General features: G+C 53.2%; 1 protein-coding gene across 1 annotated transcript in view; it reads right to left on the bottom strand.

The window, feature by feature from the left end:
- The window catches only part of LOC136303899 (serine/threonine-protein kinase PAK 3-like), a 124,809-nt gene extending 116,258 nt beyond the window's left edge, over window positions 1–8,551 (bottom strand). The window contains exons 1-6 of the mRNA XM_066207599.1: window positions 8,510–8,551; window positions 7,763–7,910; window positions 6,613–6,699; window positions 6,193–6,230; window positions 5,626–5,748; window positions 3,331–3,465 (exon numbers count right to left, since the gene is read on the bottom strand). Coding sequence (XP_066063696.1) covers window positions 3,331–3,465; window positions 5,626–5,748; window positions 6,193–6,230; window positions 6,613–6,699; window positions 7,763–7,910; window positions 8,510–8,551 — 573 coding nt within the window. The remainder of the gene's footprint in view (window positions 1–3,330; window positions 3,466–5,625; window positions 5,749–6,192; window positions 6,231–6,612; window positions 6,700–7,762; window positions 7,911–8,509) is intronic.
- Between the last annotated feature and the right edge of the window lie 5,875 nt (window positions 8,552–14,426).

The raw sequence follows: 14,426 nt of genomic DNA, 5'->3' as shown, positions 1-14,426 counted from the left end.
GTTTGGTCTTGAACCAGAGTCGCTCCTGACCAATCATTTCCCAAGGGCGTCGAGCGATCGGTGTTTCACGCCCACCGATCATGGCTCAGGGTGATGTAACCTGTATGAACTAGATCTTTTCCCCCTTTCCTTTGATTGACATTTACACAGCATTTGACACCCCTACAGTGTCGCAGCACCTTATAACCTTTGAATCAATCAAGCCTCTTTAGAACAGATACAACTAGCAACAAACAATTACAGAAGCCCCTTTGAAAGCATTTTATAAAAATTCTCCCCTGGAAAGCTGTGGAACAGATACAAGTAATAACCAGCAACTTCAGAAACAACTGTGAAAGCATTTTATTACAGAGGGAGGGAGCCGGGCTGCTCTGCAGCGTCCGCCAGGCACAGCAGTTCTGCCAGGGGAACCGAGGCCAGCGTGAGGCGGTGACAGCTTCTCCGGTCACATCTGAAGGAGACTGTGCGAGAACAGATGAGAGATCGAACAGAAAGTACGGTGGAGCTCATGGATCAGGATATCCTTGCTTTCCTAGGATACAAACTGCTATAAATGAATGTGCTGCCTAATTTTCCAATCAGGAATAAAAAAACCCAAACAATATTAAATGTAGCAGCAAGTTGAATTTAAGCAGCTTCAAAGTTACAATAATTTGTTAATAGTAGATAATAGTGGTTCCAATATAATATATAAGCAAATCTAAATATACCGTGGGCTACATGAGCAGGACCTGTCCAGCCTCATGTACAAATAAAAAAAGCTCAGAAAAAGAGTTTCTACTTTCTTCTTGGGTTTCAGTTTCTAAACTGTGCAGTTCTAATCCTGACCGTGGAATATTTCCTTCAGCAAACTCTTGCAAAGAGAGCTATGATAGGGGCTAAGCTTCCTCTTTCAGGCAAGCAAGATTCTTCTCCCTCTGTTAGTGTGGCCAGCTGATTAGAGATATACAAAAATGCAGAGGAAATCAGCACACAGCTGTCCCACACTTGAGAGACCAGGAGATCTACCAGGTCCTGTTGCCTACTGCAGGCAAGACCTTGGCAGTGTGGAGATGTCTTTGATAACGCCTTCTGGCCAGGTTCACAAATTCTGACTGGTACTGAGAGATGGGACAGTCTAGCCTCAGTGTCTGAACACGTTTGCAGCTGGCCTGACTTCAGACCTGATAGATACTCCACCAGGAAAACACCTGGCCCATGGTTTTGTGGTTGGACTCACCTGCAGCTGATAATTTTGATTTTGCTTTATTTTTCCATGGAATTTCCCGTCCTGACAACTGTCCCTGAGGAAAACAAAATTCAAGATGCTGACTTTCAAGCAGAGATCCCAGCTTCCAGGAGACACCTAAAAAGGCAGCCCCGTTGCATGGGGCTCTGAACCCTTTGTGGTGAGCTGGGCAACAACAACAACAACAAGCAGACAGACAGACAGACAGACAGCTCTGAAGCACAGATGGCCAGCAGAGACTGATTTTCTACACAAGTTCCTATGGGGAATCCTAACTGTCCCTGTGATATCAGACTGAGGAGGACCACTTGGTCCAGCTACGCTGCCACATGCACACAAGACACCGTCCCTCAGACAAGCAATACACAAGACGTACTCAGTAGCTCCAGGGAGTCCTCCTCGATCTGCTGTTGCTGAGCAGCAGCTGTGTCAGCGCTGCAGATGAACCGACTGCCCGGGCTCACCTTCTCGGCTTGGGGAGCAAAGGCTCTTTGACACAATGCTCCTGCTGCAGCAGGTTTGGTGCAAGAGCCTGTGTAGATCTGGGAGAAGAAATGAGTTTGGTTCAGAAACGTGGCTGGCGGAGATGACCCTGAGATGCCGTTCCAAATGCAAGCCCTTAGGAAGATGCTGTCAGCCTGCCACACGCAGGGCTCTTAAAATGGATTTTTTGCTCGTCCACTTCCCTTTGACTGGATGGGCCAAAGCCAAAGACTGGTTTTACTGGAGTTCATGGCCAGATTCATCTTCCATTTTCAGGGATTTTCTGAAGGACGACTGCCACAAGGACCATATTCCACTTCCTCCCAAGGACCATATTCCACTTCCTCCCTCTTTTCCCCCTCCAAGGGCTGCAGACACACTTGCAGCTCCCGGTTCAAATGTTCTACCTCCCCCCACGGAGTGCTCTTGTCCTCCACCACGTTCAGGTCATTCTCAACCGGCAGCACTTCTGGTGGAGGCAGTTCCTGTGGCTCACACCGATCCTGGGGCTCCTCCTTCTCAGTCATTTGCAGGAGGCCTTTGCAGTCTGCCTGGCCAGATGTCAACACTTCCACCTCGAGTCAAAGAGAACAAAGCAGTCAGAGGCTACAGCTTGTCCCTGTTAGCCAAGAGTCATCAGCTGTGAGCAAAGGGAAAGAAGAGATTTACAAGGGCTACAGACAGCTTGTTTCCATCCTCCATCTTGGGCACCACGTTCCACTGTTAGAACACCACAAGAAACGAGGAGAGCGAGAAGAGGCCAGCAGGAGTCAGTTTGGATGACTGCTGGCCAAAAGGCCAAAGGACTACTTCCATTGTCCAGGGCAGCAGTTGAGATCCAAGATACCAGGAAATGTCCTTTAGAATGGCTGCCACAGACACTACAGCAGGATGGCCCTCAGAGGCATCACCCCACTTGCCTGCTGCTCTGCAGTGGAAAGGCAAGAAGGGCAGAAAGCACCAGCTTGGTGACTGTGGCAGTTATTGCTGTTTCACTCACTTGCTTTTGAAGACTTTGACGGAGGGCATTGAGTATGTCTCTCATTGTTTCCATTTCTTGCTCCATCCTCTTCTCTTTTGCCTTGATCCTAGCCTCCATTTCCTGCAGCCCTGCTTGCAGCTGTTCCTTGTCATTCTGAAAATAAAGTGAGAGAGGATGTTTCCTCATTGGAGTAGCTTCACCTCTCTCACTCACCTGAGGTTGTTGATGTCCCCTCTGCTGATGGAGATTCATCTCCTCTTGAGGATGAATCTCCACCATGTCTTCTATGTTCCTCCTCTTCACTGCCTTGATGTCACTCTGAGCTTCAGGCAGCTCTGCTTGTGGCCCTGCCTTGATATTCTGCACACACAAACGCAGAGCAAGTGACAGGGAGCTGCCATCAGGCTCAGCTTTTTCCTCTTTCAGCCTCAAAATCACATTCATTCAGCCACTTCTTTCTGTGTCCCTGCCCACCTCTGCTTCCACTGCCAGCCTCCTTTCCCAGTGCTGATCTCTGCACGTGACAAGGCTCAGTGCTTTCTGTGCCTCTGGGACTCCTGGTCTCCTCAGTCCCAAGAGCTCTGTTTTATGCCCCTCTTCCTGCCCTTCACTCTGTCATCTGCAGAGCCAGGCTTACCTCTTCATTCTCCTGTGGCTCTTCCACCTGCTGCCTGAGCTGCTCTTCCTGCTCTTGGGCTGGCAACAGCTCTCCCTGAGTCTGGCACGGCATCTCTGAGAGCGCAGTCTGCTCATGTCTGTTGTCTGGCAGGAGCTGCACAGAAAGCAAGAGAAGATGGCTTTCAACTTCCCATACAACATCTGTGGGCCAAGACTCCATGACTGATGGGCTCACACATTCCCAAAGCACTGTGCTGCTGTTCTCCTGGCTCATTCTCTGCCCATGGGGAGGCACAGATTCCCAAGTGAAACTGGCAAGATAATCAGGCTCCATACGGGGCTGACGCTCCAACAGCCTCTCAGGCAGATGAGAGGAAAAGTGTGGCATTTCTCAAGGCTCTGGTGAGGGCATCCCTCCCCTTCTGCTGTGTCCTCTTTGTCTTTCTCTCGTGACTGACACCCAGCCCTGTCGCACAGCTCCATCCTGGCTCTGCAGGTGGCTTCCTCTGCCAGCTCACTGCTTGTGAGAGACACTTCTGGAGTTCATGTTCTCTTCAGGCCTGCGTCGCCATTCCTGCCTTTCTGACATCTACACTCTTGTCAGAAATCCTGCTCATTCAGGAGATAAGGATGTGTGCAAAGATCCTCTGATGGACGTCACAGAGCCTCTACAGCCACCTCAGTCTATGGAGGAGGACCAAGGTCTTTATTCTCCCCCTTTTCTCAACTGAGAATTCTGACCGGCAGTGACAGAGACCCTCATTAGGCCCCACCAGCAAATTAACTTACACACCCCTGAGGATGCCAATGAAGGAAACAATGACCCACGGAATGCATGTATGACCAGAGTCACCAAACACCACCTAAAACATGGAATTATTCCACCTCGCTCGCACAGGCAGAAATTGCAAGAATTAACTGAGCGCTTTAGGGAAGAAGAGGCTGGAGGAGGAAAAGGACTCTGAGGGGAAAGAAACCCCATGTCTACAGCAGGAAACATCTCTGCCTGCTCAGAATCGGTCCACGGAACATGTCTCTCCTCTTCTTTTGAAAGGGATGCCTTTAGGTGAGCTTTGCAGCTCCAACTGCTTTGCACCAGAGCCGGGAAGATGCAATTGTGTAGATGTTAGATAGATGGAAAGGTGGAGAGATGGATAGACGGACAGATAGAATGTGCAGGGCATTATGGAATGTGATGAGAACCAGAGCACTGCACTGGGAACCACACTCCTTGTGCATCTGTGCTCGGGCAAGTTCTTCTCTTGGAAATGACTACGCTGATGGTGCTGAAGTGGCTGGAATCAGAAATTAAGAACAGCCCCATCCCAGTGCCTGTGATCTCTGAAGACAAGCTGGAATGCCAGGACATTGATTTCCTGCTCAGTTCCTAAAACCAACACATACAAATGCCCTGGGATGCCAAAAGGCACGGCACCAGTTAACCTGAAAGTGATGAGCAAGCCCAACTGGCTGCCTCAGCCAAACAACTGTTCAATCTTCACAAACATCCCTGCCGCAAATTACATATTCTCATGCAAAAATGCTGCATCTCCAAGACCTGCGACATTACAAATTAACTTCTAACAGAACCGTTTCCAACACTGGAAAAGGGCAGCAAAACTTGACCTAAAGAGCCATGATGGAAAAATAGAAGAACAGGGATTCTGCACTTACCAAACAAAAAAAACGAACAAAAACAGAAGGGAAAATGCCACGTCGTTCAGTAACTATGGACTTGGAGACAGTGAGGGGAAGGTCAAAGTCAATAATGAGACTCTAATAACATGCTAAAGCTCCCTCAGCACCTCCTCCCTGGGCTTGTCCTCCACACCCTTCCCCAGCTCCCTTGTCCTTCTCTGGACACACTCCAGCCCCTCCATGACGTTCAGCTTCCCAGGGCCCCCAAACTGGGCACAGCTGGAGTGCCCAAAAGACTCTGTAGAAGTGACGAACGACTCGAGAAAACTACAGAAACCTTCCAAAAGCCAAACACAGGTGTCCCAAGTAGGAAAACAAACAAACAAAATCTCTTGACTTCCAGAAGGAGCCCGTGCGCCCTTGGGCTATAGCTCTGCAGAAGCCAAGACATAGAGCTTCACTGAACCAGATGCTCACGCAGAGCACCAGCCCATTGGTGACTCAACGTGGCAGATCAAAGCCCATTGCCCAGCTGTCACTGGCTGGGGGGAGACCCTAGGTCCTGGCAGCACTGCAGCACTCAGCATCCTCAGCCAGCAGCAGCGAGAGCTGGCTGGGCAGAAACTTGCACCTCTGCCTTGCACTAAAGACAGCACCCTCCAGAAGTGGCACTTACTGTCTGGGAAAGTTCCAGCTGTGGTGTGACCGCTGCTGGAGGCCTGTGGTCATTTGGCTCCTCGTTGGCCTCTTCTGCAGGAGCCGAGGGAGCCAGAGGAGAGTCTGCTCTTGCTTCTGTGATCTGTGGACAGAGAGGACGGTGAGATACAGGCTCATTTATAAGCTTCCTTCTCTTCAGCCCTCAAACCGGCTGTACTAAGCACAAATCATCGACCTTAAGAGCAATGGGATTCTAAGTCACTCAGACTAAATTCAAATAGGCTGATTCAACTGTGCTGCCAATTGCTCTGAATTAGATTTTCCCCCCTTGGCTACTATGTGGGGGCAACTTTCTCCCTGCAAAACTGGGCTTTTAGCTCTTTTAAAGCTCTGCAATGGAAAATGAGGAAATGGAAAATTAGGAAATAGCCAGTGACGCCTTTGCTCTTGCTGCTGCAGACATGGAAATGGATTTTCTTGCAGCCTGCTCATCTGGTCCTCTGCACTCTACTGCCACAGGCCAAGCTGGCAGCTTGCTGCACAATTCTTAAACGCCAGGAACATCAAATGTTCCTTTCTTACTCACCTCAGGATCAGAACCTCTGAACACTCGGCTCAGGTGACCTGCAGTGGGCAAGGGAAAATGAAACAGATTTTTTGAGAACGCTGGAGACAACCAGAGCATTTTTACAGCACCTTCCAAGAAGGCCTCCCAGTCCACATTTTCAAAGTTGTCCCGCTTGACCCAGCAAAGGGAGGAAATGACAGACTCTGCTGCCACACACTCTCTCATGGAGGGAACACAACCCCTGCAGGCTCCCTTGCAAATGCTGCCCGCACAGCCCTGGCTACAGACACCCCCTTTTGAGCTGAACGTGTTGACAGCGCTTCACCCAAGCGGCATCCAAATGGCCTTTCTGTTTCCAAATAAACTCAGTCACTAAGAAAGAGCAGGAAGACATACAAAAGCCCGGTTAGGTGACACCCAGGGGAAACCTCTACTTACGTGCCAGCTGTGTCAGGAAATAGCAGGAATATCCGACTCCATAAACAGAGAAAACTACACCTGCAAGCTGCCCAATCATTGTGGCAGCTGCTGTGCAAGTTTGCAAACTCTAACACTAAAGAACAGCAAGGCTACTCTCCGTGTTCAGCTGCCCACTGACAAAAGACTCAAGCGCAGGACAAAAGCTCCTGTGCTGAGCAAGCTCAAGAGCTGCTCTGACACCCCTGAGGCCTTCCGTGCACCAAGACAACCTCGGATGTCACCACGACCACGTGGCAACCGTGCCCTGACATCACAAAGCAAACGCTCTGTGATGGTCTGTGAATTGATACAGACCGAGAGACTGATGTCTGTGTAGGCCTAGGCTGCATTTTCACCTCTTTCCCTCCTCGGCTGCCTGTTTCAGCTCTTGTTTTTCCCCCTGTGCCCCCTGTGCCCCCTGTTGCTGTGCCCAGCCCCAGCTGGCGGCCAGGCCGGGCGGAGCAGCAGTTCCAGCCCCGGGTGTCCCTGGAGCGTTGGGAGCTGCCGGTGGCCCCCGGCGCTGTCCCCTGAGGAGCTGCTGAAGGACGGGGAGACACAGGGGGCTGAGGGGGCAGCTCTGCCAGGCCGTGGAACCAATTCCAGAGGCTCCACTTTGGCCACGGCTGCCCTGCCGACCTTGAGGACAGGCAGGGACTGACAGGAGGCAGCGGGGAGAAGCTGAAGGCCACCAGCTCCAGCAGTGAGCAGGGAGCTGCTGCTGCTAGCCCCGAGCCCGGGTGAGGCCGCAGGGCCGGTCAGGCGGGCTGGACTGAGGGTGCCGCGGGGCTTTGGCCCTGGGCCGTGCAGCTGCCCCGGCCGCCACAGCGGCTGTCCTTGGGCAAGGCAGCTCTGCCCGCAGGGCCCGGGAGCTGTGCCCCTCTGAGGATCGTTTCCTGAGGCAAACTCCAACTCTAACCCCGAGCAGGAAGCAGAACCCCTCACAGTGCCTTTGCAGTAGCTTGGAAGGGGAAGGGCCAAGGGAGGAGTTTTGGGGGCAGGAGCCAATACCAAAGCAATAGGGGCAGGGTTCAATGTGGAGTGACAAGGTTTGAGCCAACCAGGCGGAACATCACAACACTGGAGGACTTTGTCCCTGCAATTCTCCAGCCATGCCCAGCACATGCCCCACTTGCGCCCTGGCTGGGCAAGGCAGGCACAGATTTGGGATGGCAGCAGAGCCACACGTTGGCTGAGGACTCGCTGCAAAGGCTGCTGAGAAAACTCGGGGACTCCAGAGTGTAGAACTCCAACCAGAAGCCAGCTGGGCAGGAGAAATCCTTCACCAGGAAAGAAAAGAGAGAAAATGTGGCAAAACCGGTGTGAGGATAACTATGAGAGTCACAAAATGCTCTAAAATCACCATTGCCTAGGCATGTCTTCAGCAAAAATAATTTGTTAAAAACTGAACAGCTTCCATGAAAGATAGATTGCACATTCTCCTTCACTTTCCTTGCTGTGCTAAGTGAAGATGTCCTTATCACTGGGAATTTTTGCCCTTCAGCACCTCCTACACATTCAAAGGTTCTGTACTACCACTTGGCACCATAAATTGAAACCCCTAAAGGGGACTTTAAAATCTCAAGACAGGAGTTCTGGCCTGGCTGAGGTGGGATGTTGGCCAAGTGCTGCCTGCAGGTGTGTTCGATGGAAAAACCCAGCAGCCATATCGGAACATCAGAACCTGAGCAGAAACAATGGGCAAGTCACGGTGAAGTGACTGCGCCTGCTGACTTGTACTGGTTGACACCGTACCTGCTGACGAAAGACGTGTTCTGAGTTCTCTAAATGAACACACTGCAGTGATTTCCCCCAACCGTTTGGCCAACTGCCTGTCACTTCAGAGAGGACTAAAAAAACCCTGGAGACCGCCGCTCACTTTGGAGATCTCAGAACTGGAGAAGATCACGTCTATAGGCATCTTCAAAAGCTTTGAGGACTCGACTCTCCATGTTGGTAGCTATAATCCCCTTCCCCTCTTTTCTGTCTTTCTTACTATTCTCTTTTCTCTCCCCACTATCGCGTTTGTTTGCACTCAATAAAGATGCATTTGTGATTGAGTAAACTGAGTTTGTCCTCCGCAGTGTCGTTTGCGCTCTGAGATCCCTAAAACGAACCATCACGAACCCCGCTTGTGTAAGGGGATTGTGACAAGGTGTAAGCAGGAGCATCTCTGTCCAGCTTCCAGCCCCAAAGCTGTCTTGGAGAGCTGTGAATTCAAAGGCCTTCCAGCACACATGTCTCACATCTTACGTGTCTGCTGTGCTTCAACTCTTGGCAATATGCATTTGCCTCTTGCTTGCTGGAGGCTGCTGCGGCCCAGAGGGCCAGCACCGAGCTGGGCTGTGTGGGCCAGGCAGCAGGGAGAGTCTTGGCTGCTCTTGGTGTGTGCGTGGCCTCAGAAAAGGCTTGGAAGCTTTGCCTCCCAATGGGCCCTACTCCCTGCCTCTTCCTCTGCATCTTGGAGAGAACAAGGCAGGCATTTCTGGCAGCTGGGCATTAGCAGGCCTTCAAATGGGGGCGTCTTGTGGAGCAGGCCCAGCTGAGACACCCTGAGAGGAGCCCAGCGCTCCTTACCCCTCTCCACTGACACGTGAGCCTTGTCTGCTTTCGGGATGACCCTGGCTGTGTCAGGGGGTGCTACGTGGACACGAGACAGCCGGTCCTGTCCTGCTGGGTCCCAGCAGTGCCTGGCAGCGGTCCTGCCTCCCCGTCAGGATGCCGGCCAAGAGAGGTCCTGGAAGCTGAGGGAGCTGATCTGAAGCTTGCGCGGGTGCCTGCAGCTCAAGGCCAAGGGCCTTCCCTCAGGATACAGCAGTCCTGAGAGGTCTCTAGAATTCAAAGAAATCAGCAGACAAATGCATTGTCCACCAAGAGCTCTTTTATTGGCAGGAGGTTAGGGCTCTGCACCCCAGCACAAGGCTTCTTTGCCACGTCCAAATTTCAGTGGGTTTCTGTAGGAATTCTATCAAAAATCCCTTCCGTCGTTAGACTGCTGAGGTGATTCCATAGGCAGGGGCTTAGAAGGAAACACTTTGCGTCAGAATCCTAGACTTGAACCTAGTGTCTACTTGCTGGCCAGGAGGAGTCTCAGCGCACCAAAGCAGCTCATCTTCCTCATGCCTTCCCTGCACAGGGCTGATTCTGTAGCCGCCCTTAGGTCTTCCCGAAGGCTATGTCTCAAGCTTTTTGTCAAGTCACTCTCATGTCAAGTTAGGCTTCCAGGTTTTTCTGATGTTCACTGGTGCTAAGGACTTCTGGATATCTGTGCTAAGTCCTCTTCACTTCTGTCAATTGCTTGTGCTTCCTTCCATCGAACAAAGGCCTTGTTTCATTCCTCAATGTGCCCGATGCTGGCCCAAGTCTTTTGGCACTGCTTGCTTTCCTGTGGCATGTTCTACCTGCCCCCGAAAGTAAAGAGGGAGCTGGAGAAGGAGCTTGCCGGGCTGCTCTCCATCCTTTAGCAGCAGTCCTGCTGAAGCGGCCAAGTCGGAGCTGAGCGCAAATGGACCAGCCGTGCACGGGAAGGGTGGGTGGGAAGGATGATCCAGGAACCGTAGGCCTGGCAGCCTGAGCTTGCTAGCGGGGAAGGCCTTGGAGCACATCCTCCTGAGTGCCATGCCACGGCACGTGCAGGGAACCAGGGGGTGGGAAAGCTCTGCGCAGGCATGGGGACAGCTGCGGGTCTTGGCAGGGTGTTGAGCTGGGGTTGGTGCTGCTGGGCGTGTTGGGGAAGGAGTTGTCTGGAAGGTGAGAAGTCTAGGCTGGAACTGGGGTCACTTTGAAGGCAGCACCTGTGCTATGGCACAGCTTTGGTGATGGAGGACTGAAGGAATAGCTGGGACTTTTTCTCTTAGTCATCCTGCTTCTCCTGCAGAGAAGAAGAGGGGAGAGCTCTACTTTCTTGGCCACTTTGATATCTGGAGCAGGGGGAGGATTAGCCCTTTTGCAATCTACTCATTTGTTTGGGCTACTTTTGTAGCACTGAGTGGACTTTCATTCCTGGAGAGCTTTGATTCCTTAAGAGAATCAGGTTCTTCTCATGCCTTCCTAGGAAAATGTTTGAAACCAAAGCAAGGCCTTTGTTTTGTCTCTGTGTGGTCTTCTGCTTTGCAAAGTGACATGCAGTGGATGACCTTAAGGCAAAGGTGTTGCTGCTGTAATTGATACATAGTATTAAATTCCTGGATTAAAATTGTGTGTCTTAAAACTTTGCAGTGGAAGGTAAAATCCCCAGAATTGCTGGAAACACTTCCAGGGCCTCTCTTTGCATACCACAGTCTTTTCACAGTCCTAAGGTGTTACCTGGACATCTGCCAGAGAGATAAGCGGGAAAGGTCCCATGAAGCATGGGCGGACCACATCTTCACAGTTCATCAGGAGATCCCATACCAATCTGGGCGGAGGGCAACAGAAACCTTCTGACAGAAGATTCGGAGACTTTTCATGCAGACGTCTTTTCAATTTCTCAGGAAACTCTTTCAGATATCCCTTGCGGACACCAGACATTTCAATGATTCTCTTATGTACATGATGTCATGCTCTTCGGGTTCTTTGTTACCGTCTTGTTTTTGCCTCAGGGTAGAAAAATGGTCTCAAACACCTCCCCTGAGACCCCGAATTTGTGGGCAGTACTCCGGAGGAGAACCCTGTGCTGCTCCCGGATTGATCACCCAACATTTGATCGATGTTGTCCTGATTTATCGTGGCATTTCCCGAAATTGCTTTTCAAATTTGTTAACTAAATCTTTGATTTTGGAAATTAGCTCTGATCATTTCTAACACTGCTTTGAGATGGGAAGGAAACTTGCAAATCTATCAGGTTCTCAGGCCATTGCTCTTAATTTAGCAAGTTGGCAACTTTTTGCAACTACTTGAGTTGAGTAATGGGAAGAAAAGCTTTCCCGAGTTGAGGATTCTTAATTGCCAGCTCCTTCTATGCCTCTGCTGCCAGGGTGATTTTGTGCTTCAGGAAATCAATCCAAGTAGAAAACAATTTCAGCATGGAGTAAGAGCTTCTGACAGAGACCAAGTGTTGCCAGCACTTGCTCCAGGTGCTCCTGCCAACATCCCCTGTAGGAAGGAGCCCAGCCGCCAGGGCCCGTTGGCATTGGCTGCCCTGTGGCAGAGAAGCGCCCCGGGGCACAGGTCTCTGGGGCAGGAGATGGCACCAGCGTTGCCAGGGCTCGGGGGGGCGGCAGCTCTGCTTGGGCGGGGGCTCCGTCACGCCTGCCAATTTCAGCGCTGCCCTGGCCCCTGGGGTCAGAGCAGTGCCCGTGCCCCGGCCCACAGGTTCCTCATCTGTGTCACACCCGCGGGTTTAGGACGGCCACCGGCTGGGACGTGTCCCAGGGAGGCCGTGCCAGCTTCTGTGCGAGGCCCCGTGCCCTTCCCGCTGCGGCTGCGTCGGCGGCCCTGGGGGCTCCTTCTGCTGCCCTGAGCCCGCAGAGCAGGGCAGCGTTTGCCCATGGATTGAGCCGCTGCGAAAAATGCTGTCTCAGGGCTGTCTTAGACATTTGGGGAGAGGGGTTCCTTCCAACCTGGGCCACTTTGGCTGGGCTGGGAGCGGCCCCAGGGCAGGTGGCAGTGTGTGCATTGGCCCTTTGTGACGCGGTGCAGCAGCGCGGTCACCGTGGCATGGAACGGCACAGGGTGTCCAAGGACCCTTTGTGACACGTGGGGACATAGGTGCTGGCGGTGACGCAGCCAGGCCACATTCCTTGGAGCAGGCGACGGGACAGGACGCGCCAGAGCGGTGCTGTGAGGAGCCCCCGCACAGCGCACTCGTTTGTGCCTGACCCAGAGCTTCTACAAGGAGTGAGTTGTGCAGCTGACCTCAGGGCCAAACTGCACGACTTGGTGACTCGGAGGCTTTCCAAGTCATCTCTTATCCCCGTGGCCTGTGGCCTCCAGGCCGGACTGTGGGATTTGGTGACTTGAATCATCTACGAGGAACCTCCTGTCATCGTGGCAGGAGCCCTTGAGACCAGAGTGCAGGACTTGCTGTCCTGCAGCCTTCCTGAGGCTTCTTCTGCCACAGGTGCTTTCAAGGCGCAAGTGCACAACTTGTTGCCTCAGTGCTTTCCTGAGGCATCTCTCTTGAAAGGTGCTGTGGCATGGCGGGCAGATTTCTCGGCCTGTCCAAAGTATTCAGGGGGAAAAAAAGCAAAGGCCCTGGAGCTACCCCAGCACAGGAGCCTGAAGAGCCCGAGCGGATCCAGACCCTACAGGATGGTGAGTGGCAGAGCTGGGCCACAGGGCTTATGGCTGCAGCCAACGTGGCCCCATCCCGTCCCGTCCCTATCGCAGCCTGGGGAGGGCAGGGCTGGGCTGTGTTCTCCGGCCTCTCCCGCAGCCCCTCAGCTCTGGCTGCTCTCGCTCTTTGCCAGATGCAGCCACGGACGGCACACAAGAGCAGAGGCCTGCCGGTGGAAGCTTCCGCAGGACACTGAAGGTACCTGCAGCCATCCCCTCCTGGGCTGGGCCTGCTGTCACTGCTCAGCCGAGCACCGCGCTTGGAGCACTCCATGGAACACGTCTCTCTTCCCTGTCCTTTGTTCTCCTGCAGATGATCCGAAAATTCCTGCGCATTCGGCGTAGAAACACCGGCACCAGGGCAGCTGAGGGCTCAGCTGAGCCTGACTGTGGGCTGACCGAGCCCCAGGCAGAGCCTGATGTCAACACAGATTTGGCTGAGCCCTCAGAAAATTTTGACACTGCGTTGAATGATCAAAGGGCAAGGGCTGACAAGGCAGTGGCTGAGGATGTGGCCCTCCAAACGGCTGACACTGGAGAGACTCAGGGCATCAGAGATACTGGCGCCACGGCCTCTCCCACTGCCATTCCTGCTCCCACTGTGGATTTTATCCAGAAGAGTGGTATTCCTTCTGAGCAGCAGGTAAACAGCCTGGGGCCGGGGCTAGAGGCCTCCCAGGATTGTGTGTCATCTCCAGCCACGGCCACTGGGCCCCCTCAGCCTTTGAGGCCGGCACAGCGTGGCAGGAAGGGAAGCGATTCTTGGGGGAAGCTGGTGAAGTTGCTCCCCTAGACAGCGGCTCAAGTCTTCCCCATGCCTTTTCCAGGTGCCAGCCATTGTAAAGAAGATGCACCAGAATCTTGCATCGCATAGAAATGTGGATACCAGGCTGCCCATGAACATCGTGAGGCTGGCCGAAGAACACCCAGCTGACGTGGTGCTGACCCTCCTGCGCTGTGCCCCAACATGTGACAGGTATGGGCCCACCTGCCTGGAGAGCTCAGGCCTCCCCGGCCTTTAGGGCCATGGCCCTGCACGGCCCGTGCAATGGGCTCTGCCAGAGCGGCAAACAGGTCCGGGACCCTCGGGCCCCTCTGTTTCCCGAGCCTGCTGCCGTGCTCCCTCCCTGCCCTTCAGGGCACCGGGGCTCTGTCACCCGGCCCCCAGAGCCGCACAGGGCATGGTAGTGTGGCTGAGATGTCCCTGACACAGAGCTCTGATCCCACAGAGCTGCTGCAATGATCTGGAGAAGCATAGGCTCATCGAGTCCCACAGTGGAGATGGTTCTGCCAACACTGCTCTGTGTGATGGAGGATTGGCCTCTGCACAGCATGTTCACCTCGGATGGGGACAACGATGGCGTCTTTGCCCTGGCTGTGAGTTTCTGGGCATTTGCTCACCCCCAGGTCGCCTCTCCAGCAGCTCTCCATCCTCTCCCTGCCTCAGGCCCTGGGCTGAAACCTGGCCTAAGGGCAGGCTCAGGGGCCACCAGGCCCGCTGCTCCCCCTGCGTCTCCCCTGGGGCCCTGCCACATGGACAC

This window comes from Chamaea fasciata, unplaced genomic scaffold (assembly GCF_029207755.1).
Source record: "Chamaea fasciata isolate MVZ Bird 193981 ecotype frontalis unplaced genomic scaffold, bChaFas1.0.hap1 SCAF_42, whole genome shotgun sequence".
Taxonomy (NCBI): domain Eukaryota; kingdom Metazoa; phylum Chordata; class Aves; order Passeriformes; family Sylviidae; genus Chamaea; species Chamaea fasciata.
The sequence above is the reverse complement of the archived record's forward strand: the minus strand, read 5'-3'. Positions and strand labels throughout refer to the sequence as shown.